Genomic DNA, 23,525 nt, shown 5'->3' on the forward strand with positions numbered 1-23,525 from the left:
AGTGCTCCAATGGATCTCCCCCAAGCTACTTACAATCCAGATTTGAAGTTCTGATGACTGCTACCTCTCCCCCTGTAGTCAGATGATTCTATTTTGAGTGCTTGACAACCAGCCCACATTTATGGCTGTTTGCAGCATCACATGAATATGATTTATGACCTTTTTTTTTGCAGGAAACCAGTATTTATTTCCAATTTCCAGCAACCCTCCCCCCCCCCAAACCCTAGCCATTATGAAAAATTGGTTCATCACTAATGATTGCAGTATTCGCTTTACACACATTGTATTTGCTTAATGACCATGCAAAAAAGTTGTGAAGTTGGGTGTGATCACATGGTGATCTACCTAACAACCAGCATGACGTACAACTACAATTATGGTCCTAAATCAAGCACTGCATACAGGTATATGTGTGTTGCATAATCTTCATCATGTAATTCTCTTACATTGAATGAAAATAAGGACTGGGGTGACATGATAGCAGTGTTCCAATATCTCAGGAAATGCCATAAAAAAGAGGGAGTCTAGCTGTTCTCCAAAGCACCTGAAGGTAGGACAAGAAACAATGGATGGAAACTAATCAAGAAGAGAAGCAACTTAGAACTAAGGAGAAATATCCTGATAGTTAGAACAATTAACCAGTGGACACATTTGACTCCAGAAGTTGTAAATGCTCCAACACTGAAGATCTTTAAGGAGAGATTGAGCTGGCGTGAGACTCAATTAAAAATTATACATAGAGCTATATATGAATTCAATCTCCCAATAACAACAAGAAGACCAGACAGATTAACAGCATGCCCAAAGTGTGGAATATCCAACACTGACTTATACCATGGATTGTGGGAATGTCCATATGTCATAAAATGCTGGCAACAAGTAGAAGAAATTATTTAAAAGACTTGGCCAAAAGAAAATAACCTTTCTTCTAAGTTATGTTTATTCCATTGTGGATGTGATGATTCCCTGAGTAAACCTAAACTAATGCATATTCTATTGCTAGTTAGCAAAAAATGTTTACTAAAATGCTGGCTGGAACTGCAGTCCCTATGGTAGGCATTGTGATATCAAATGAAACAGCTCTTTCATGTAGAACGCTTAGAAGCAGAAAAATCCGAAAGCAAATTCACAGCCCCATTTTTTAGAAAATGGAGGCGCTTTCTGAGTATATACTTTACACAGACAGAGTTGGACGTAGTGATATGTCTATTCATTCTGACAGAATGGTATTTACAAGAAAGGTTAAAAGGTTACTTGGGGATACTCCAAATAACTTAAAGAGCAGATGATGAAGGGAGGAAAAATAATATGTTTGCTTCAAAGGGTAGGAATACAGTTCGATATATTTTGTATGTTTGTAGAAATATATGAATCGTTATTTCTGATGAAAGGAATTCTTCATAAGGGCTTATAATCTCGTATTCATCCAATGACCTGAAAATCAAAAATGATTCATTACTGTGTAATTATTGTTTTGACACTTTGTCATGTTTTATTGTTGTTTGTAACATAAAGTTTGAAAATTAAAAAAAAAATTAAAAAGAGATTGAGCAACCATTTGTCTGAAATGGTATAGGGTTTTCTGCCTCAGCAGGGAGTTGGGCTTGAGGACCTCCAAGATCTTCCAGCTATGTTATTCTGTTATCAACATTAGCTTTTCTATGTTGCTTTAGTAATGAACTGAGATTAGATGGACCTGGAGTAAAATGTCAGCTTCCAAAAACCTTCAACGTGGACCAGGATAATAAAGACGCGTCAAGGGTCTCCCAATGATGCTTGAGCTGCCGTTGACTGGGGAAATCTCTTTGCCTCTCCTTCTCTTAGGCACAGGCTGCAATGCTTGCTACATGGAGGAGATGGAGAATGTGGAACTGGTAGAAGGCAATGAGGGACGAATGTGTGTCAACACTGAATGGGGGGCTTTCGGGGAGTCGGGAGAGTTGGACGAATTCCTCTTGGAGTACGACCATGTGGTGGACGAAACCTCACTTAACCCCGGTCAGCAGCTGTAAGGAATATGTCAGATAAAGTTAATCTAATTGTTTATTCTTCTCTGATGTGCTGGGGAACAGGAACAAGGCACCAAAGGTCATGAGTTTGGGTGGTCTCACTGTGATATCATTCCCTTCCATGGTGCTAATGTTAAGATCAATGTTTCTCAACCTTAGCAATTTTAAGATTCAGAATTGTGGATATTGAAGTCCAAGTTGAAGTTTGAATCTTGGAGATCCATCTGAAAATTGCCAAGGTTAAGAAACACTTGATTAGAGAGTAACTTCTGTTGTGCTTTTCTAAGTTTAAAGTTAAGGTGCACAATCTTAACTCTTGAAAATTGCTTTGTTTTAGAAGTAATTTGTTAGGGTTCATGTGCTGTGGTGAATGGGGCCTAATCCAGACATAATCTCTTCCTTGCTTCCTTCTTTCTTTTCCCTTCCCTTCCTCTTCCTCTTTTCTTTTATCTGACATCCAATTTTTCTCTCTCCCAAAATCCAGATTGCCAGGGAGAGCTATTATTATTGTTGTTGTTGTTGTTGTTGTTATTATTATTATTATTATTATTATTATTATTTATTAGATTTGTATGCAGCCCCTCTCCGTAGACTCTTATCAAAATCTGGAGTGATTATGTGCACATTTTAATTAGTACAAAAATTACATGACATTCCTTGGACTACATGTAGCCCATACTTTCTGTTGAGAAGCTTTATCTAATCTGGCCATTTTAAGATGTTTTGGGTTTGGAGGTCTAGGATATTGGGACTAAAAGGGCTATGACAGTGATGGCGAACCTATTGCATGGGTGCCACAGGTGGCATGCAGAGCCATATCTGCTGGCATACGAGCTGTTGCCCTAGCTCGTGCATGTGTGTGTGCTGGCCAGCTGATTTTTGGCTTGCACAGAGGCTCTGGGAGGGCATTTTTGGCAACCCGAGAGCCTCCGGGGAGATGGCAGAGGGAGTTTTTACCCTCCTCCAGCTCCAGGGAAGCCTTTGGAGCCTGGGGAGGGCGAAATATGAGCCTACTGGGCCTACTAGAAGTTGGGAAACAGGCCATTTCCAGCCTCCAGAGCGCCTCCTGTGGGTGGGGGAAGCTGTTTTCACCCTACCCAGGTATTGAATTATGGGTGTGGGCACTCATGCATGTGCAATAGCGTGCACACCCACACACTTTCGTCACCCGAGGAAAAAAAGGTTCGCCATCACTGAGGGAAAATTCCCTAGAATAGAGTTTTTAAACTCAGTATGTCCAAGTTTGTTGGCGTTATGGCTTCAAGATGTGGGAACTTTGAATCCCAGAATTTTCAGTAAAGGCCACGTTGGCTGAGATTTTGAGAATTGACATCCTCACATCAGGAGGATATTCAAGTTGAGAAAAACTGTTTTAGAATAGAGGTAATAACATTCATGGTTTCCTTTCTTGGCCTCATAGTAACAAGCAGGACTTGCAAAAAATCCCCCATCGTCTAATACTGAAAACATCAAAGAGCTGAGATTTAAACTGAAATGATTTGTGCACACATTGGCTCCTGAAAAAAAAGTCAAGCCAAGAGGGAAAGTGGTTGTTTTTCCTTCGTTCAGAGAAAACAACCTCTGTTGTTAGGCAATCAATCTTCCTACATGAGTGGGTTCTGTTCAAACAAACGGCAGTGATTTCATCTGACACACTAACACACTTAACCTTCCCTATTATACATATAGAAACAGTCATCATGCCTGGTGGGTGTTGATGCATCTGCCTTCCCCCCCCCAACCTTCCTGCACAGAACTTCTCTTTTTTATTATTATTATTATTATTATTAAATTTTAGAGATTTATTTACAGATATAATACAAAATACATAAAATACATAAAAAGGAAAGAGGAAAAAAAGTGAAAAATAAGGAAAAAAAGAAAAAAAATACATCCAAAAGTACATATTAAAACAATACATCCAATAAAAAGAAAAAACCCCACATATTAAAATAAAGCCGATTACAGGATCAGTATATATAATCTTCCGAAACTATGTAAATTTTCTTTAGATTCAGTTACAGTTTTTATCAAAAATCAGTTTGACTTTTTTAGATAACACTTATATTCAACTCATTTAATAAATCATAACTTTATCTTGTTTGCTCTTTTTGTTTTCATCAGGGATATATGTATGTCACATGTTTTTTTGCTTAATTTGAAAATTAAGGGAGACTAGGATAGTCAGCTAGCCATACCCACTGGGACTTGAACCTGCAACCTTTGCCTTGTAAGGCAGAGAATTATCCTCTAGGCTACAGTATCCAATCCCTTCAGCTCTGCACCAGGGAAGAGTTACATATTTTTGTGTCAGTATTTTTGTATTTTTTTATATATTTATATATATATATAAATTTGTATTTTTATATATATTTATATATATATTTACATGTTCGTATTGTACAGAACCTCTCCTGCGTGTGACTAAACTGTACCGTCTTTTCTCCAGGTTTGAGAAGATCATAGGGGGAAAGTACATAGGGGAGATTGTGCGACTGGTGCTGCTAAAACTGGTCAATGAAAACCTACTCTTCAGTGGAGAAGCTTCAGAAAAGCTGAAGACCAGGGGATCGTTTGAAAGTCGTTTTATCTCACAAATTGAAAGGTAGCTAATTCTGTGCAAAGTCTACTTGGGGCACTTTGAGTCATCGGGAAAGGCCTATTGGTTGCTTTGCTAATAGTGAAAATAAGTGGAAAGGTTGTTTTAATCACACGAGCAGGTTTTTGAACATGCTGGGGGGCGGGGGAGTTGGAAGGCAGACTGGTGATTCCTCCTCTTACAACCTACAATATATTGGGCATTTTAGTCCTTTGTTATTTAGTTTATTTTATCCCTTTTTCCTGCAGCAGTTTTATTTTGCTTTAGCTTTATGTTTCATATTAATAATAATTTGGTTTTCCAAAAAAGAAGGTGCTGATTTGACCAAAAAAAATCAACGTGTACATAAAATCTACCCTAGGGAGTGAATTTAAAATGCTGAAGGCTCTTCTAAAGTGGCTGAATCACGGAGTATAAAAATTCCAACAGAGTCTTGTCCTCATCAATTTTCTTCTGCAAATATTATAGACTCCTCTGTTAATCAGCCATGATAAATAACAAGTCTAAATTAGCTGTGGGTTTCTAATTCAGATTTTCCATTGAAGCTTGACGGATTTTTCACTGAACCATTCATGAAATTTTCATGATGTGAATGGTTATAAATGACTATCAGTTCCATGGCTTGAGAAGGAAGAGGGTTTTTAAAAATTTATTCTCACAGCAATAGATTTTCTGCTTTCCAAGGGAATAATGGGCTTCCTCCAATATAATCTCAAAAAAATTAGGAATGCCAAACATAGGTTTGCCCTGGAAATTGTTAGGGAGTAAGTTAGATTAGAAAGACAAAAAATGTTCAGTCAGAAAGCAATGACAAGCCATCAGCTTAATGCTACCGAGAAAGTTATCTGGATGTGTTCATAAAGTCGTTGGGGGCTAACCATGATTCAGAGGGAATTTTACTTTTTGGGGGAATGCAAAACAATCTCAAATCAGAATACTTCATCCTCATGTGGTCCTATTCCATGATTCCACAATGGCCATCCCAGTTATGCTGGAAATGGACCAACCCTCACATGGATTGTTCCAACCTTGAACCTCTTGGCACAGCTCTATTTACCATCACCACCTAACCCATTCTGTTTGTCTCTATACTCTATATTCTATATTCTATATACAGTGGTACCTCTACTTAAGAATGCCTCTACTTAAGAACTTTTCTAGATAACAACCGGGTGTTCAAGATTTTTTTTGCCTCTTCTTAAGAACAATTTCCTATTTAAGAACCCGAACCCAGAAAAATTTTCCCAGGAAATTTGAGAGTGGCACAAAGGCCCGACCAGTTTCCTGCCATTCCCCCTTTAATCCCAACCATCTTGGGCTTTTCTGGGCTGCCAGAGGAGCCTTTTGGTGGTGCTTAAGGAGGCTTTGGCAGTCCAGAGCGAACGGAGTGTTTTCCTTTCTTTGGATGCCTCTGGGAATCTCTGCCAGTTCCCAGAGAAAAGAAATGCTCCCTTCGCTTTGGGCAGCGACTGTCATCCTCCTCCTCTTCTTCCTCCTCCTCCTCCCACCCAAATTCCAAGCTTTTATTTCTTTCCTAATAGGTTTGCACGCATTATTTGCTTTTACATTGATTCCTATGGGGAAAATTGTTCTACTTACAAACTTTTCTACTTAAGAACCTGGTCTCGGAACGAATTAAGTTCTTAAGTAGAGGTACCACTGTACTCTATATTCTATATTCCTATCAGTACAGCCTTCCTTCTTGTTCCCCTACAACTGGGATTGCCCCCCCCCCCTGGCCTTGCTGTATCCATCTAAAAGACATGATTCAGAAAAAAAGAATAAAATTAACTTGCTGCCCTAAGTCTTTATATTTCCATTTTGCTTCCAGTGATACTGGTGACCGCAAGCAGATTTACAACATTCTAACCTCTTTTGAGCTGTTGCCCTCTGCAATGGACTGTGACATTGTCCGGATGGCTTGTGAGAGTGTCTCCACACGGGCTGCCCAAATGTGCTCAGCTGGGCTGGCTGGAGTTATCAACCGCATGAGGGACAGCAGAAACGAGGAGACGCTGAAGATTACAGTGGGTGTTGATGGGTCAGTCTACAAGCACCATCCTAGGTGAGCCCTTGACACCACCTTGGTTTCCTTTGATTAAAAAATATAATTTTTATTGAAGAAACAAAACAAAAACAATAGAAATGGAAAGAGAGGACAGATTGTAAAGAAGTAGCTTCCAATCTTTTTGACAGTGTTTATATTTTACGCTCTCTCTCCCTCTAAGGCAGTGTTTCCCAACCTTGGCAACTTGAAGATATTTGGACTTCAACTCCCAGAATTCCCCAGCCAGCGAATGCTGGCTGGGGAATTCTGGGAGTTGAAGTCCAAATATCTTCAAGTTGCCAAGGTTGGGAAACACTGCTCTAAGGTCACATCATAATTTCCTTCTTGCTAAGCTACTCTTTCTAATCTTCAGCAGACTCATAAATCACAAGTTCATTTCTCTCTTTTATTCAGCAAAAAATCCATAAGGGGTTTCCAATAAATGTTGCTGTTGATCTGTCTGTAATGAAACAAATTAATGTTGTTATCTCTGCTAGTTCTGTTATCTTCACCAGCGATTCCTCAATTGTTGGTATTTCAAAAATTATTTATTTATTTATTATTTGGATTTGTATGCCACCCAACTCCTTACGGACTCTGGGCAGCAAATAGTAAAAACAATTATTTAAAAAACCCCTTAACTGTAGAACATTCATCCATGCAGGTGGGACAAGATGGAGCCGTTCACAGGCTCCAAGCCTGCAGGAAAAGCCATATTTTTATGGCCTTTTGGAAAGCCAGGAGGGTGGGGATTGTGCAGATGTCAGGGGGATGGAGATTCTATAGAGCCAGAGTCTCCACAGAGAAGGCTTTCCCATGCGGTGTCACCAGCTGACACTGTCTGGCCAAAGGAACCGTGAGAAGAACAACTCTGTGGACCCTAACTGGCTGCTAGGAGGTATGTGGTAGAATGGGTCCCATACATAATCTGGTCCTAAGCGATGTAGGGCTTTAAAGGTAATAACCAACACCTCGAATTGTATCTGGAGACCTATTGGGAGCCAATGCAGCTCATGGAGTGTTGGTGTAACATGGGTGTACCTAGTTATATCCATAACAGCTTGCATGGCTGCGTTTTAGTCCAATTGTAGTCTCCAAACTCTTTTCAAGGGTAGCCCCATGTAGAGTGCATTGCAATAATTGAGACATGAGGTGATAAGGGTGTGAGTGACTGTGAGCAGAGAATCTTGATCCACATAGGATACGTAAGATGAACTTGTGTAAAAGCCGCCCTAGCCACAATTGAGAGATGGTGGTCCAGTCTCAGCCACGGATCTAGCAGGACACTCACATTGTGGATCTAGTCTGGGGGAGTTAGAATTTCCCCACCCCGCCAAGCCAAGGATGGAGAGATCGAACTGTCCTTTGGAGGCAATGCCCACAGCCATACAGTTTGGTTTGAGCTGAAGTCTGTTAATACCCATCTGGACACTCACAGCTTCCAGGCATTGGCTCATCATGGGGTGGAGATGTAAACCTATGTCGTTGGATGATTTCACCCAGCAGTTTCATGTAGATGTTAAATAGGAGGGGGGAGAGAAACGATTCCTACAGCACCCCACAAAGGAGTGGCCTAGGGGTTGACCTCTGTCTCCCAACCAACAATGACTGTGATTGGCCGGAGAGATAGGAGGATAACCACCGAAGAACGAGGCCTCCCATGCCCAACCTCTCCAATCATCACAGAAGGATACCATGGTCAACGGTATCAAAAGCTGCTGAGAGGTCAAGTAGCACCAAGATAGTGGAGTGACCACCATCTCAGGCTCACCAGAGATCATCTATTAGCATGACCAAAGTGGTTTCAGTGCTGTAGCTGGGCCTGAAACCTGATTGATATGGGTCGAGATAATTGGTCTCATCCAAGCACCATGGGAGCTGGAGTGCTCCACCTTCTTAACAACCTTACCCATGAAAGGCAGGTTGGAGACTGGTCAATAGTTTTTAAAATTGACTGGATCCAGGTAAGGATTTTCCCATTGTTTATATCAGAAACAATAATTGGAAGAAGAAACACCTCACGTCTATGTTTCAAACTCATTGTTGAGGCTTAAGCCAACAAACTGGACTCTTGAATGCCCCAAAGAGCCTGTCTATATGCTGGTTTCAACACAACCTGCTTCATCCTGGATAAAATAAAACCTGAAATATGGGATGGGTAGGAGGGATCCCTTGTAAGAAATGGGTGGTTTATCAGTTCATGTTGTTCAGAGTTCTGCAGATCTAGCAGAGTGTTGTTAAATTTATGCTCCAGAGTTTCCTGAAACCCAGACAACTGAGTTTTGGTTTTATAAACAGGATCATCGTATTGTGTGAAATGCAGCTGTAGAGTTGCAACACTGATATCTGCTTGGTGGAAGGACTCTGAAACCCCTGCTTGTCCAAGAGGTTTATTCTTGGGTTTGGAGAAGGCTAACTTAAAAGGGTGATCCTGGAAACACTGACTCTGTCAGGCCCAAAGTCATTATGTGAAGTTAGAGGTTTTGGCCTGACACAGTTAGCAGCAATAGGAAACCAGGAGGGGTGAGAGAGAGAGATACCACCATACGCAGAGTCCAAGGTCAACTGAACTAATGAAGAAGCCAGTAATCACTGCACCGGATTGGTCCACATGATTGCACTTGTGGGTGCGGGGATGTGAAATGAACCTTAACCTGGATGGGAACTGAAGAGAAATTCAGTGTTGGAATGATCAGCCACGAATCCAAAATGGCTTCGCTAATAAATCGAACCTTGTGTGAAGCACAGGAGTGGAATGTGATTTATTTCTCAGATGCTATTTGGTTGGCTGACAGACTCTTCCTTTCTCCTTCGTCTCTCCCTGTTTTTCTTCTGTTCACAGTTTCAAGGAGCGTTTCCATGCATCAGTCAGGCAACTCACTCCATGCTGCGACATCGCCTTTCTGCAGTCAGAAGAAGGCAGTGGCCGAGGAGCCGCTCTCATTTCTGCTGTAGCGTACAAAATGGCTTGTGTAATTGGCCAATGAGATGGACTATGTTAAGAAGGCTATTTTTTAGGAAAGCATCTCTTCTTCTCAGTGACTGAGGATGTGTTGTTTTGGGGTGTGCCAGGAGCAGCACTAGCAGGAGGAAATTATTCCTGGGGATTTGAATGACCACTGGACAGAACAACGGCTGGATCAACATTGGGTTCCTCCTAACTTCTATTTGTAGAGAATGCAATTATTCTTTCGAATGTCAACCTTTCCTTTGTCTTCAAATTGTTCTATAATGCATGAAGGTGGGAGAGGATATGGGTTAGAATTTAACTAATAAATTGAAGGGTGTTCAATTTATATATTAAAACAATTTGTGTAGTTCTATGGTGGTGTTGAAATGAACAGGGAGGAAGTTAATTTGTTTGGAGGGGGGAATTCCTCAACAAACAGATCTTGACCAATTGATCAATAAGAAGAGTAACCTAAAAATTGTTTTTCCCAGTGAAATGACAATTGGAGATTTTCTTTATAGAATGCAGAGACTTGCACTTAGAAGATAGCAAAAGAAGACACAGATATCAAGTCTAAAATGTAGAATCATCCAAAATGTGCCACTCGCTTCTTTAGAAAAGTTGATTCTAAGGAGATTAAAACAAGGATCCCTATCAACATATGGTGGCTGGATATGATCTCCATCGCAATGTTTCTAGGAAATGTTGATGCTGATTTTCTTCCCCAGGTAGCTCTCAATTCTGTTTTAATGTGACTCTGGTTATGTTATCTTCCCACTTGCTTTCAACCAAAGCACAAAGATCCCCTGCCATTAGAATCTCTTTTTTCCACTGGATTCACATCTTGTCATCTTGTCCTTAACCCATTTAAGACTGACTGGTTGGCCACAAATATTTTCTGCTTTCCTCTGACACAGGGGTGGGTTCTAACTTACCTCGCCACTGGTTCACTTCCTCCCAGCTGTGTGGCTGCAAGTGCATTACGCGCCACGTGGCCACTTTGTGTGGATGGGTGTGCATGTGCAGAAGCAAAAACCAGCAAAAATAGGGGGGAACCAAAAACAAAAAGGTGGCACACGCACAATGCCCAAAACTGCGCATGCGCAGAAGCAAAAACCAGCAAAAAGTAGCAAAAAAGTAAAATCCAAAAACACAATGATAGAACTCTATTAGAACTGGTAGGAACCCACCTCTGCTCTGACAGATACTTTGAAGCTGCTCCTGCTAAAAGCTGTTAGACTTTGTCATCCTTGTCTTGGAGACAACATAGGGCGATGACTGGGATCAAAGACATTAGAAGCAATAAAGGGATCACAAATGAGAACAGACAAATTCATATTCCTTATAGTTTTCTGCAACTCAACCATGGGTGGAACTCAGCTGATGACTAGAGAATGGCCCCTAAGTGAATGTGTCAAATCTGAACTTGAGATACTGTTTCCAGAAATAGCACAACCCAGATGTTTGAAGCTTCATTTGCTTTCATGACATTTCAGATCTAGGTCAAACACAAATCCAGGATGCCTGAGAACAAACAGATTATTCTCTATACCAACCGTGACGCTAGAAGAGTGGGAGAGAGGAAGAATGACAGGTTCACTGTGCATCTGGCTAAGTCCAGGGGTGACATTTTTTCCCAGTGAATGGGACTGTAGGTTTAGGTAGGATTCACTTGTGTTGGATTTTAACACCCAGGTTTAATCTATTTGCAGTAGAGGTTAATTGCCATTTCAGTGTGATTCATAAAACATTTGACCACTGCACTGCCTATGGTTAACCTGGCAGGGTATAAAAAGTCAGTTCTGGAGCCCCATATCCTTATCATTTCCTGATTCTCTTTTTAAGCTTTCTGGTTCTATTTTTAGAGACTGAGAAAAATAGAACCCGCAATACTTCCTCTAAGAACACAGATCCCAGATTGTCATTTGCTAACTATGAAAAGATTTTGCAATTTCCCTACATGGCTGAATTTGGGCTGAGCAATGATTTGTCGATACACAGATAATGAAGTGATTAATGTGGATGGGTTGCAGTTGGACAAAAAAGGCTGTTGGAAAAGACAAGGATGATACATGTTTCAGTGGCTGAAATTGACGATTGGGTGAATGCTATAAAGATTCTAGTTCAGATGGACTTGAGATAAAGTAAAGGAAGATTTATGGGTGATGAAAAATGTGGGAAGAGATCCTGGAGCAATTTGAAACACTGGCTAAGATAAAAAAACGTATATGCCCTTGTCATAAAATCAAAAAAGATATATCAGAAAGATAAATTGATGAGCCAGTCAGAAAGTGACAAACAAACCAGGGGTGGGAATCTAACTTTCTTTGCTGCCACTTTGCTTCCTTCCTGGGCACGTGGGCATTGTGCGCCCAGGCACAGTGCTGAAAACTCAGCTTCTGAGTGTGCGCAGAAGTAAAAAACAAGATAGGTGCCACCAAGAGAGCTGATTTGTGGGCGTGGCCAGCCAGCCATCACTCACAGTTCAGCAAGTGGGAGCAAATTCCTTCATACAGTTGCTTGGCTTAGGCACACTTGCTTTCTTATCACTGGCATAATATTATTTATTTTCCTGTTTTGTTTTATTCTGAATACTGCTATTTTTCATAGTTTTAGGGGGTCTTTTATATTAAAAGTAACCTACATCAAAATAAATTAAAACATGGCAAAAATTATCCCTGTGTCGTGTTTTCCATTGATTTTCTATGCATTAAATTGGAATATAATACAGTACATAACTGCAATATCTGTATGTAATATTCAGAGAAATCCCAGGCATGCAGACAGATATGAAAGTCAGCCTTACTCTTTAGTTTATTTTCAGGCTAATGTGTACATTAGATTCCATAAATGTTGATTGGAGTGGAGTAGGAAACATTCATGACAAACATTCACTTGTGGGGTATTTTTTAAAATATGAATATATATATAATAAAATGGCTTGCTAGTTATTAATATTCCTAAAGAACATAGCATATAAAAGCATCCAGGGAATACAACCAAAGAAAAAAAGGATAAGACTGCTTATAATGTACAAACACCAGGTTTTATGCTGCAATGGTGATCATTTAAATGAAACCAAAACACAACTCATCCCATAATAGTGACAACTGACATGGTAATCCTGCTAAAATGCATGGGGAAATCCCATGGGGGGGGGATGCAATTAAGGTTGGGGTAAGGTTTCCAGGTTTCTTCACTCAGATTCACTCAGGGACGCATTGTATGTTGCTTGGCCAAGCACACATGCACAGTGCTAAAACAAAGCTGCACATGTGCGGAAGCAAAAAATCAAGATGGTGACTGCCATAGGACCGCCGAGAGAACCAGCCTGGGGGGCATGGCAGACCTGAGTCGCTGCCAGCTACTACTGGCTCTATAGAACTGGCCCAAACTGGCAGGATCCCACCTCTGCTTAGGGTTAGTTCTCCATGAATTTGGAGAGCAAAATGGACATTGCCAATGGACTTAGAGTGCATCAGTATGCAGTATGCTCAGGAGGGTGCTGACTATTTAAGCTCACCTTATCTCTATTTCTTGCAAAATACATAGGAAAACTCCACTGGGAGTGGGGGTTGCAAATCCAATTATTATTATTATTATTATTATTATTATTATTATTATTATTATTATTATTATTTATTAGATTTGTATGCCGCCCCCTCCGTAGACTCGGGGCGGCTCAGAGAAATGATAAAAACAATATATAATGACAAATCTAATAGTTAGAATCTAAAATAACAATAATACATTTAAAAAGTCTAAAAAACAAAAAACCTCAAAATATAAAAACATACATACAGTCATATCATACACAAAAAACTACATAGGCAGGGATGTCTCAGTTCCCCCACGCTTGACAACAGAGGTGGGTTTTAAGGAGTTTACGAAAGGCAAGGAGGGTGGGGGCAGTTCTAATCTCTGGAGGGAGCTGATTCCAGAGGGTCAGAGCCACCACAGAGAAGGCTCTTCCCCTGGGTCCCACCAAACGACATTGTTTAGTTGACGGGACCCGGAGGAGACCAACTCTGTGGGACCTAACCAGTCACTGGGATTCGTGCAGCAGGAGGCGGTCTCGTAGGGTTAGGTCTCCATGAATTCAAGGAGCAAAACGGGCATTGCCAATGGACTTGGAGTGCATAGGGATGTTCAGGAGGGCGCTAACCCTTATCCACATTACCTGACAAAATACATGGAAAATCCCATTGGGGGGCAAAATCCATTTAGGGGATTAATCTATTAGTTTATTGGCAGGCTCCCTCCTGAATCTTGAAAGGAGCTTTCTTTACATATAATATGTACTGTACCTATCAATTTTCTGGAAGTCTGATGTTTTAAATTTTGGTTTTAACTTTAAAATTTCAGGTTTCTGATTTTAAAGACTGAAGGGATGAATGGCCAGTAAATTCTTCCCTCATTGTGGGCAAAAAGTGCAAATGAACTTTATTGCCGGGGAATGGGGGTGGGTGCTGGGCTGGCAGCTTACAATATTGTTTTTCTGCTCTTTGATAGTTTAGTGGGATTCTCACCAATATGTAATGAATGACTCTAAGCAAGTCAGTTTGCTTTAAGTAATAAATGCTAGTAGGTTTCCTTTAAATAATTTCATTGCTAAAAATTGTGGTAAGGTGGGTGTGTTCTACAATCAACTGTTAATATATACACCCCCGTTTGGGGTCAGCCAGGAAATCTCTGTTCAGAAAGGAATGCTTGCCCCATTGAACATCCAACATTTTTCCAGTGAAGGCTGTTAAATGCTATTCTCCAGCCCTTATCAATCGTTACAGTGTCAGAGCTAGAAGACAACCAAGTTTGGCTGTCTTCTGCAATGGAGTTCCTAATTTAGCTCACTAAGAGATAAGCTCTGAGATATAGGCTGAATTACCCTCAACACCAACTGGACAACCTTTGTTCTTCAGGAGGAACCAAGATGGTGAGTAAGACCTCATATCCATTGTTGCCCTGTTGAATTTCTGGCAGACAACACTCTGCCCCCTCCCTCCCCCACCCTCTCCCTCTCTCCCCTCTTCCACATTAACTTTAAGATGAGGAGCCTGTATAATTTTTTCAGTCCTTAGAGTGAACAAGCAAGCCGCAGTTGGGCATTTATGCATGCAAAAAAAATGAAGAATAAGCAAAAATGCATGCCCCAATTATGCTGGAAAGATCTCATATCTCAGGGTTGAACATAGTTTTTGTAGAAAGTCAAAAACAATTGCTGAATCAAAATAAAATTGTGGCATGCTTTAAGGCATACTGCACCTGTTTTTGATGCTTTACAAGAATGTTTGGTTGTTCTATACCAGGGCTTCTTAAAGTGTGGTCCTAAGACCCTTAACTGATCCCCCAAGACCCTTTCAGAGTTCCAAACAATATTTGATAGATATGGAAGGTATCTGCAAACTTTTAAAACCAGGGCACTCTTCTTATAGTATTTTTATTTGCTGAAAAATATAGGTTTCTTTGGGAACAATGTTAATCTCTAATGAGTCTATAGCTTGTGTTAACTGAATCAATAAATATAATCCATGGAGTCATTAATTTTAATTTTTAATATGGTTCATGTTGATAAATATAACCCGTGGAAGCAAAAGTATTTTGAAGAGTCCTCTATATTTTTTAAAAACAGGGAAAAGTTCTGAGAGTAAAAAGGTTTAAGAAACACTATTTTATGGGAATAACAAGAACAAGAAACTTTGTTTGTATTAGCTGGACCATAGCACTGTGGATTCTCTTTTTTCTTTTTCCAGGCTAGCAGAAAAGCTGGGACCCGAAGCAAAACTGCTGCTAAGCGGGCACAGAGAGGTTCTTCCAATGTCTTTTCAATGTTTGAGCAGTCACAGATCCAGGAGTTTAAGGAGGTGAGCAGATCCTAGGCTCCTGTAGCTAAGAAATTTTTAATTAAAACTCTCCTTGAATCCGATGCATGCTTTTTAAAAAAAACATTTCTTGTGTCACATTGTGCTGTTCTCTTTTAATGCCATTTCAGCAGCAGCTTTATGGCAATGATGGTTATACTGTACCTGTTTTTCCTTTAAAAGGGGATGTTTTTTCTTGCAGACTGCTTGATCTAGCTAAGGAAAGAATATAATAGATAAAATACAATTCTTTATTGGCCAAGTGTGCTTGGACACAAAGGAATTTGTCTTTGGTGCATATTCTCTCCGTGTACATAAAAAGACATGATACATATGTCAAGAATCATAAGATACAACACCTAATGATGGTCATAGGGTACAAATAAGCAATCAGGAAACAATCAGTATCAATATAAATTGTAAGGGTACAAGCAACAAGTTACAGTTCTGCAGTTATAAGTGGGAAGAGATGGGTAATAGGTACAATGAGAAGACTGATAGTAATAATAATGCACCCTTAGTGAATAGTTTTCGCTGGTTTCTCTTCACTCTCTATCTTTCCTTGCTATTCTTTTTGCTACTCTAGCTTCTCTTTACACATCTCCTCTATCCACTTTTTTCTCTCTCTTCACTCTTTTTCCCTCTTATGCTCTTTCCTCCCCTTTTCTTTAAGATTCCCTGATAGTTTAACACTGGTGAAGGGATTATTGGTTTAGCAGAGTGACGGCATTTGGGGGGGAAAATGTTATTTTGTCTAGATGTCATGGTGTGCAGTGCTCTAGTGTCATTTTGAGGATAGGAGTTGAAACAATTAATATCCAGGATGCGAGGAGTCAATAAATATTTTCATGTCCCTCTTTTTTATTCGTTTAGTGAATAGGTCCTCAATGGAAGGCAGGTTGGCAGTAATTATTTTTTCAGCAGTTCTGATTATCCTCTGAAATCCATGTCTGTCTTATTGGATTGCAGAACCAAACCATGTCTAATTATGGATAATGATGTCAAGTGCCATGTGAGTAATCAGATTTTAGCCACATGGTGATTTCAGAGAAAAAATAAGAGTGGAGGCAATACTTATCTTGAATGGAAGGATGTTTTGCCATATTTTATAGTCAGTTCCCTCATGACTACAAACAATAAAGGGGAGGTGTGAAGCATCTTGCAGGGATTTTTTTTTTTTTAAAGTACCTTCCAAATCCAGTTTTGGTGCAGCAGCTTTATTTTTCAGATTGGTGTTTATCACAAATTTCACCCATAGAGTCTAAGAAAAAATACACGGAAGATACTTCATTGCAAGTGAGGGAAGGAATAAAAATAACACTTGTGGCTTTTGTTAAGCATCAAGGATTTCTAGGTTCTTAAAAGAGCATACTGACAGGAGAGATAACAGTCTGAAGAATGTGAATAGAAGACAGGAGCATATTTATATGAATACTTGTGCTTAAGGAATCTGACCAAGTTTGCTTACTCTCCAAGGCATTCAGTTGCATTGACCAGAATCGAGATGGAATTATCAGCAAATCTGATTTGAAGGAGACATACAGTCAACTCGGTGAGTGACTTTACTATGGTTATGAAACAACAATCTGAGCAAGTTCAGAAATCTTTTCTTTACTAAAGATCTTAGCAGATAGAAATAAAAACAGCCTGGCACTTTCCGGCAGAATGTCACAAAATTCTGATCTCTTCCAAACTTGAAATCCAGATTCAGTCAGATAGTATGGTTATCTACTGCTTTATTCATGGACACAACTAGGACAACTTGTAATAAATTCATGGTAAGGATAGTAAGATGTAAAGGGTTACACTTATCAGATCCCGGAATAGTGGAAAATAAATTAAACCATCTAGCCATGCTGGGTGGAGAATTTTGGAAGTTAAAAGTCTGCAAGTCATTAAGTTGCTAACGTTGGGCACCCCTGAATTGGACTATTTATTTAATTTGTTCAGTATTGCTTACTCTGACCAGGAACAGCTTTGCAGGTCTGAGGTAAAGAGAAACATTTCTCATGTTTTCCTTTTCAGCTATCACTCCTGCTCTTGTTCTTTCCATGCTAGAGACAATAGGGATGTTTTCTTTAAAAAAGAGAGAGTGTGTGTGCATGTCTTTTAGGATTAAGTTCTGCTTCCCTCTGCTCTTAATTCTCTTCTTTTGAAGAATTAGTTGCATTTCTCTGGACTGAAATGAAAATGTTGCAGTGGTGTTTCAAGTGGAAGTACTGTATAGTGAAGGGGGGGGAGAGATGAGGAAAGATGGAATTTGCTTATCTGTAGCACTGGCAGTAGTTGTGTTATTTTTGGAGCTCTAAGTACTCCAATTCTGGACGGTGTTACTGTTAATAAACAGTTCATCAGTTTCATAAGATGGAATGAACTTTCCCTTTTTATTATGCATGCAATGGCTGGTATACTGTGCCTTAATTTGACATGGGAAGACCCATCAAAGGGCAGTCTTTTGTTTCAAAACATTCTTTCTTTAGAGGAGAGGAAGAAAATCTAAAGGTCCTAGGACTGGATGTGGCTCCTCAATTCTAAGATGCAAGATACCAAGATGTCAAAGTGTTGCTTCTAAAATTATAATGTTTAATATGCAGGAGAAAATGGTTACTGATAGAAAGAGAATATCTGTAGTTTGGGATTAAACAAACATTTTATTACCAAACTAGGTAACATAATCAGTGTTAGTGATTGTAAAATTGTATATGGACTTGGTTTACTGCTTTTTCCTGGTATTGCTTTGTTAAGGAAAAATATAAATTCAAGTGATGCCCTCTCTGAAAGGGAAGGTATTGGAAGTCTGTTGGTAAGTAGAAATGTTCCCCAAATCCTCCAAATCTGATATTCTCCCCAGATGTTGGGAATCTGGAATATTTCCACATGACCTAGAAGATCTCCAAGGTCTCTTCCAACTCTATTATTCTGTAGAAAAGTGAAACCAAAGCATTCAGGAATTGTGCCTTGTGCTGTTCAAACATTCCACATCTGCTAAATTCTGGAAGGTACTTTGGACTCACAATTGGACAAAGCAAATGATAGACAATATACCCAGCTAGGAATATTGACTGCAATCAGCTTTCTCTCTACAGGCAAACTGAATGTGAAGGATGAAGAGCTGGAAGAGATGCTGAAGGAAGGGAAAGGACCAATTAACTTCACTGTCTTCTTATCACTGTTTGGAGAGAAACTGAATGGTAAATTAGCATTATCTTATCTTGGAATTTGCTCATTAATCAAGATGAGGCTCAACATTTTCCTTCTGTTTTAACACTCCCAAATTTCCACTTCTTAGGACGTTAACATCTTCTGTCATTTCTCTCCCAAGACAAGAGGGAACATCTCCCACAAACAAGATTCACCCTTAAGCTACAGTGGGAAAGTTCTACTATTATCCTGTTTCCCAAAAATAAGACAGGGACTTATATTTTTTGAATCCCCAAAACTGCCCTTGGACTTATTATTGGGGATGGCTCATTTTTTGGGGAGTGCAGGAGACGAGGTGAGCCACGAGACATGCATCCTACCTGACACCTTCAGCGTTGTGTCCAGGGAAACCCGTTCTAAAAAGAAAAGTTTCACGAGTTCAATCAAACTTTTCAAACTCGCGAGATGTTTTCTTTTAGAATTGGCTGCGCTGGACACAATGCTGAGGAACACAACAGAGGTACAAATGTCAGGTAGGATGTGCGTCTCATGGTGGCGGGGTGAAATTTGGGGCTAGCAGAGCAGAACGGGCTGGGTGGGGCACGAGACGGACGTCCTACATGGGACTTGTAGCTCCATCGCATTCCTGGTGTTGTGTCCGCTGACCAGCCTCCGGCTCTTGATTGAAGCGGGAGGGGGAAAGTGTTGAGGGCTGCCTGAGGAAGAGCTCCCTCCCTTGCTGGATTGGCTTGGCTGCACCTTTTGAAAAGTGCTCCTGCCTGCAATTAAGGGATCGATGCTCGCCTCCTGTTCTTCTCAGGCAGGAGCACGTTTCAAACTGACGTAGGCAGAGCCCAGAGGAGCTGAGCTGGTCCTGAGAGATGTGTGCACACCTGCATAAATGGGAATACTTTTCTTATTTGAAATCCTAGAGCAGTGATGGCGAACCTATGGCACGGGTGCTACAGGTGGCATGTGAAGCCATATCTGCTGGCACGCGAGCCTTTGCCCTAGCTCAGCTCCAACATGCATGTGTGTGTCGGCTAGCTGATGTTTGACTCTCACAGAGGCTCTGGCAAGGTACTTTTGGCTTCCAGAGAGCCTCTGGGGGATGGGGGAGAGTGTTTTTTTCCCTCCCCTGGCTCCATGGAAGCCTTTGGAGCCTGGGGAAGGTGAAACACCAGCCTACTAGGCCCACCAGAAGTTGGGAAACAGGCCATTTCTGGCCTCCAGAGGGCCTATGGGGGGGTCAGAGGAAGCTGTTTTCAATCTCCACAGGCATTGAATTATGGGTGTGGGCACTCGCGCATACACGATAGCACCCACACATGCTCTTTCGGCACCCAAGGAAAAAAAGGTTTGCCATCACTGTCCTAGAGAGATGCTGGCAGTCAGGGGCTGCATTTGCCACCTTAATTTGGTTAGGTTTACACCTGTAAAATAAATAAAGAAACTTGGATAAGTGCATCTTTATTTACTAGTGGGAAAACATGTCCCAGAAAACCAGCCTGTTCCAGTGACTTTAAATTCAATGTACAGTACCAATCCAGGAAATCAATTAATTCCTGGGATTGTGGGGTGACAAACAGCATCCTAATGCCTTGGATGCATTTTCTGGAAACCTGACAATTGTTTTAATGCGATAGAAGAGGAGCAATATTAAATCCATGACAGTAAACAATATATTGTCTAATTTAATTCAATTTAAATAATATAAACTTTTATTTATTTATTTATTTATTTATTTATTTATTTATTTATTTATTTATTTATTTATTTATTTATTTATCAGATTTATATGCCGCCCCTCTCATAGGACTCAGGACAGCTTATAACATATTAAAAAACAACGTACATCAAAATCCAAATCATTAGGTTAAAAATCTAAAAAACTGAAAACCAATTAAAACGCAGTCATATCCATTCAGTCAATAAAGTACATTCATAGGCCAGGGGACAGGTTCTAATGACCCCAAGCCTGGTGGCCTAGATGAGTCTTTAGGCTCTTACGAAAGGCGAGGAGGGTGGTGGCAGTATAAATCTCTGGGGAGAACTGATTCCAGAGGGCCGGGGCCCTCACAGGGAAGGCTCTTCTCCTAGGTCCCGCCAAGCGACAATGCCTAGTTGATTGGACTTGGAGAAGGCCGACTCTGTGGGACCTAACTGGTCGCTGGGACTCATGCGGCAGGAGGCAGTCCTATAAGTAACCTGGTCCCATGCCTTGTAGGGCTTTATAGGTCATAACCAAAACTTTGAATTGAGTCTGCAAATCAATTGGCAGCCAGTGCAGACCGTGGAGTGTTGAAAATATATGGGCATGTTTGGGCAGGCCCATGACTGCTCGCGCAGCTGCATTCTCCACAATTTGTAGTTTCTGAACAATCTTCAAAGGTAGCCCCATGTAGAGAGTATTGCCGTAGTTGAGCCTCCAGGTGATAAGGGCATGAGTGACTGTGAGTAGAGACTCCCTGTCCAGATAAGGCCACAGCTGGTGCACCAGGCGAACCTATACAAACCCCCTACTCGCCACAGCCAACAGATGATGTTCCAAGATCAGCTTTGGATTGAGGAGGACGCCCAAGTTGTGGACCCTCTTTGAGTGGGTCAAAAGCCCCCCCCCTTCTGGTAATGGATGGCTGGATGGAAGTGTCCTTGGAAGGCAGAACCCACAGCCACTCCATCTTGTCGGGTTTGAGTTTGAGTCTGTTAGTACCCATCCAGACCCTAACAGCCTCCAGACACTGGCACATTATTTCCACTGCTTCACTGGAGTGGACACAGGGTGGAGATGCATAGCTGATTGTCATCAGCATACTGATGATAACTCAACCCGTGTCCTCGGATGATCTCACCCAGCGGTTTCATGTAGATGAAGTAGGGGGGAGAGGACCGACCCCTGAGGAACCCCACAAGGGAGGGGCCTCGGAGTCGACCTCTGATCCCCTGCTAACACCGACTGTGACCGACCAGAGAGGTAGGAGGAGAATCACCTTAAAATGGTGCCTCCCACACCCAACCCCTCTAGCCAGCACAGAGGTATGCCATGGTCGATGGTATCAAAAGCCACTGAAAGATCAAGGAGCACCAGGATACAGGCTAAACCCTTATCCTGGGCCTGCCGGAGATCACTCATCAGGTTGACCAAAGCAGTTTCCATGCTGCAATCGGGTCTGAATCCTGACTATTGAGGTCCCAGATAATTGGCTTCGTCCAAGGACCATTGGAACTGAAGCGACACTGTCTTCTCAACAACCTTCCCCCTGAAGAGAAGGTTGAAGACTAGATGATAGTTATTGAATACAGCTGAGTCCAGGGGGCTTCTTGAGGAGGGGGCACACAGAGCTGAAGCCAGCAAGGAGGTAGCAAATTTAGCTTTATGATACTAATTAATTAGAAGATTGCTTCTGGCCAAGTGCATCCTCTAACCTGGAAAACATTGTGCACATACCTGATTTAAACAATATTGAGAGCCATCCTTATCCAATGAAAAGAACTCTGAAAGACAGTTTTATCTGTTCCTAAGTAACCGTATCTTCTGTAGGTACTGATCCAGAGGAATCCATCCTGGCTGCCTTCAAACTCTTTGACCCAAATGGAACTGGCTTAGTGAACAAAGAGGAGTAAGTTCAAGAATTGTGTGTTTGTGTATGTGTTTTATTATACCTTCAGGTCTTCTATTGAACAACCAAAACCAGAATTCTGTAGGCAATGTTTTCAACAACACTGACTCTTTTTAACAACACTTTTAAAAATTTGTTTTCCAGGTTTAAACAACTTCTGATAACACAAGCTGACAAGTTTTCTCTCGAGGAGGTAAGATAATCCTATTATCAAAATCCCTTCAGCAAAACATAATTTCTCACAAGATCACCAAAGCTGGGAGATGTCTTTCTCTCCATATATCAATTGATCTCTGCTGGATACTGATAGAATTTGGTTCAAAATAAATTCCCTTGGCTACATGTTCAGACATGACAAATTGGATTTTAATTTTTGCTTTTCAGATCCTGAGATTTTGTATTTTAATCATTACATTAGATCTATTTGACATCTCTTTTCTTTTTTTGAAATACCTCACCAAATTTTAGAAGTTTGCTTTTGATTCTTGAAACCTTTATCTTGATGTTCTCAGGAAGTGTTAGAAAGACTGAGGACCCCGGTGTTTACCATTGGCCAGGGCTCTGATGAATCCTCAGGGATCTTACTGTAGACCTTCAAAAGTTGATTGACTGTGATTTCCCATACTTATTCTAGACTCTGTGTTTCTTCCTATCTAGGTAGAGCAAATGTTTTCTCTTGCACCCATGGATGTAGCTGGAAACATTGATTACAAATCCTTGTGTTATATCATCACACATGGAGATGAGAAGGAAGACTAAAGACTTGAATAGGGCAAGGACTGGAGGCGACTCCCATTCACACACCCTACTTTGTTGAAGATAACAATAAACAATTTCATGAAAAACAATGAGACCTTGTTTATGACAGGTGGGAGAAAAAGATGAAGAATGGAGAATAGAGTAGAAGTACTTCTTGGGTTTGTGTGGTAGTTATTGTAATGCATCTCATATGTTGGACACCAAATTGGGGCAAAGACATGGTTGCAGCTGATTTACTAAATATGTCTTGGTCTTGTCAGTGCCCAGCTTTGGCATATGCAAATCTAGGGCCAAGAAAAATATGGGTTGCTCACTTAATATGGACTTCTTGAGCTTTGCAATGAGGTAATAGTCTATTTCCAACTCCATTCTGGAGTGCTCAGAAGAAATGGTGATTAAGCTATGAGTGCTGTCCATCCCGCTCAGCAAATGCCACCCGAGGCTCCTCTTCCTCTCTGTATAATGACATAGCCTGTCCTACCTTCTGGTTTGGTTTATCTGAGCATATCCTAGGATAATACTGCCTTCTTTTAGGAGGCCAT

General features: G+C 40.8%; 2 protein-coding genes across 7 annotated transcripts in view; both read left to right on the forward strand.

The window, feature by feature from the left end:
- GCK (glucokinase) overlaps window positions 1–9,961 on the forward strand; it is a 72,239-nt gene extending 62,278 nt beyond the window's left edge. For 4 of the 6 annotated variants that reach the window (XM_070765515.1, XM_070765513.1, XM_070765514.1 and 1 more), the window contains exons 7-10: window positions 1,825–2,008; window positions 4,459–4,614; window positions 6,440–6,673; window positions 9,498–9,961. In XM_070765515.1, coding sequence (XP_070621616.1) covers window positions 1,825–2,008; window positions 4,459–4,614; window positions 6,440–6,673; window positions 9,498–9,642 — 719 coding nt within the window. In that variant the 3' untranslated portion in view covers window positions 9,643–9,961. The remainder of the gene's footprint in view (window positions 1–1,824; window positions 2,009–4,458; window positions 4,615–6,439; window positions 6,674–9,497) is intronic. The other 2 variants (XM_070765518.1, XM_070765517.1) reach the window with 1 other exon arrangement.
- A 4,331-nt stretch (window positions 9,962–14,292) lies between these two features.
- On the forward strand, window positions 14,293–23,072 carry MYL7 (myosin light chain 7). The gene is made up of 7 exons (XM_070765521.1): window positions 14,293–14,538; window positions 15,356–15,466; window positions 16,940–17,015; window positions 18,550–18,654; window positions 22,146–22,224; window positions 22,369–22,417; window positions 22,882–23,072. Exons 1-7 carry the CDS (start codon window positions 14,536–14,538, stop codon window positions 22,981–22,983), a joined length of 525 nt encoding a protein of 174 aa, XP_070621622.1. The 5' UTR covers window positions 14,293–14,535; the 3' UTR covers window positions 22,984–23,072.
- The last annotated feature ends 453 nt before the right edge of the window (window positions 23,073–23,525 follow it).

Source organism: Erythrolamprus reginae, chromosome 12, assembly GCF_031021105.1.
Source record: "Erythrolamprus reginae isolate rEryReg1 chromosome 12, rEryReg1.hap1, whole genome shotgun sequence".
NCBI classification, from domain to species: domain Eukaryota; kingdom Metazoa; phylum Chordata; class Lepidosauria; order Squamata; family Dipsadidae; genus Erythrolamprus; species Erythrolamprus reginae.

Bases quoted from the DNA above. Each gene is read 5' to 3' on its own strand.
- MYL7 (XM_070765521.1), top strand. The intron at 15,467-16,939 runs GTGAGCAGATCC...TTACTCTCCAAG, and splicing joins AGATCCAGGAGTTTAAGGAG to GCATTCAGTTGCATTGACCA. The intron at 18,655-22,145 runs GTAAATTAGCAT...TATCTTCTGTAG, and splicing joins GTTTGGAGAGAAACTGAATG to GTACTGATCCAGAGGAATCC.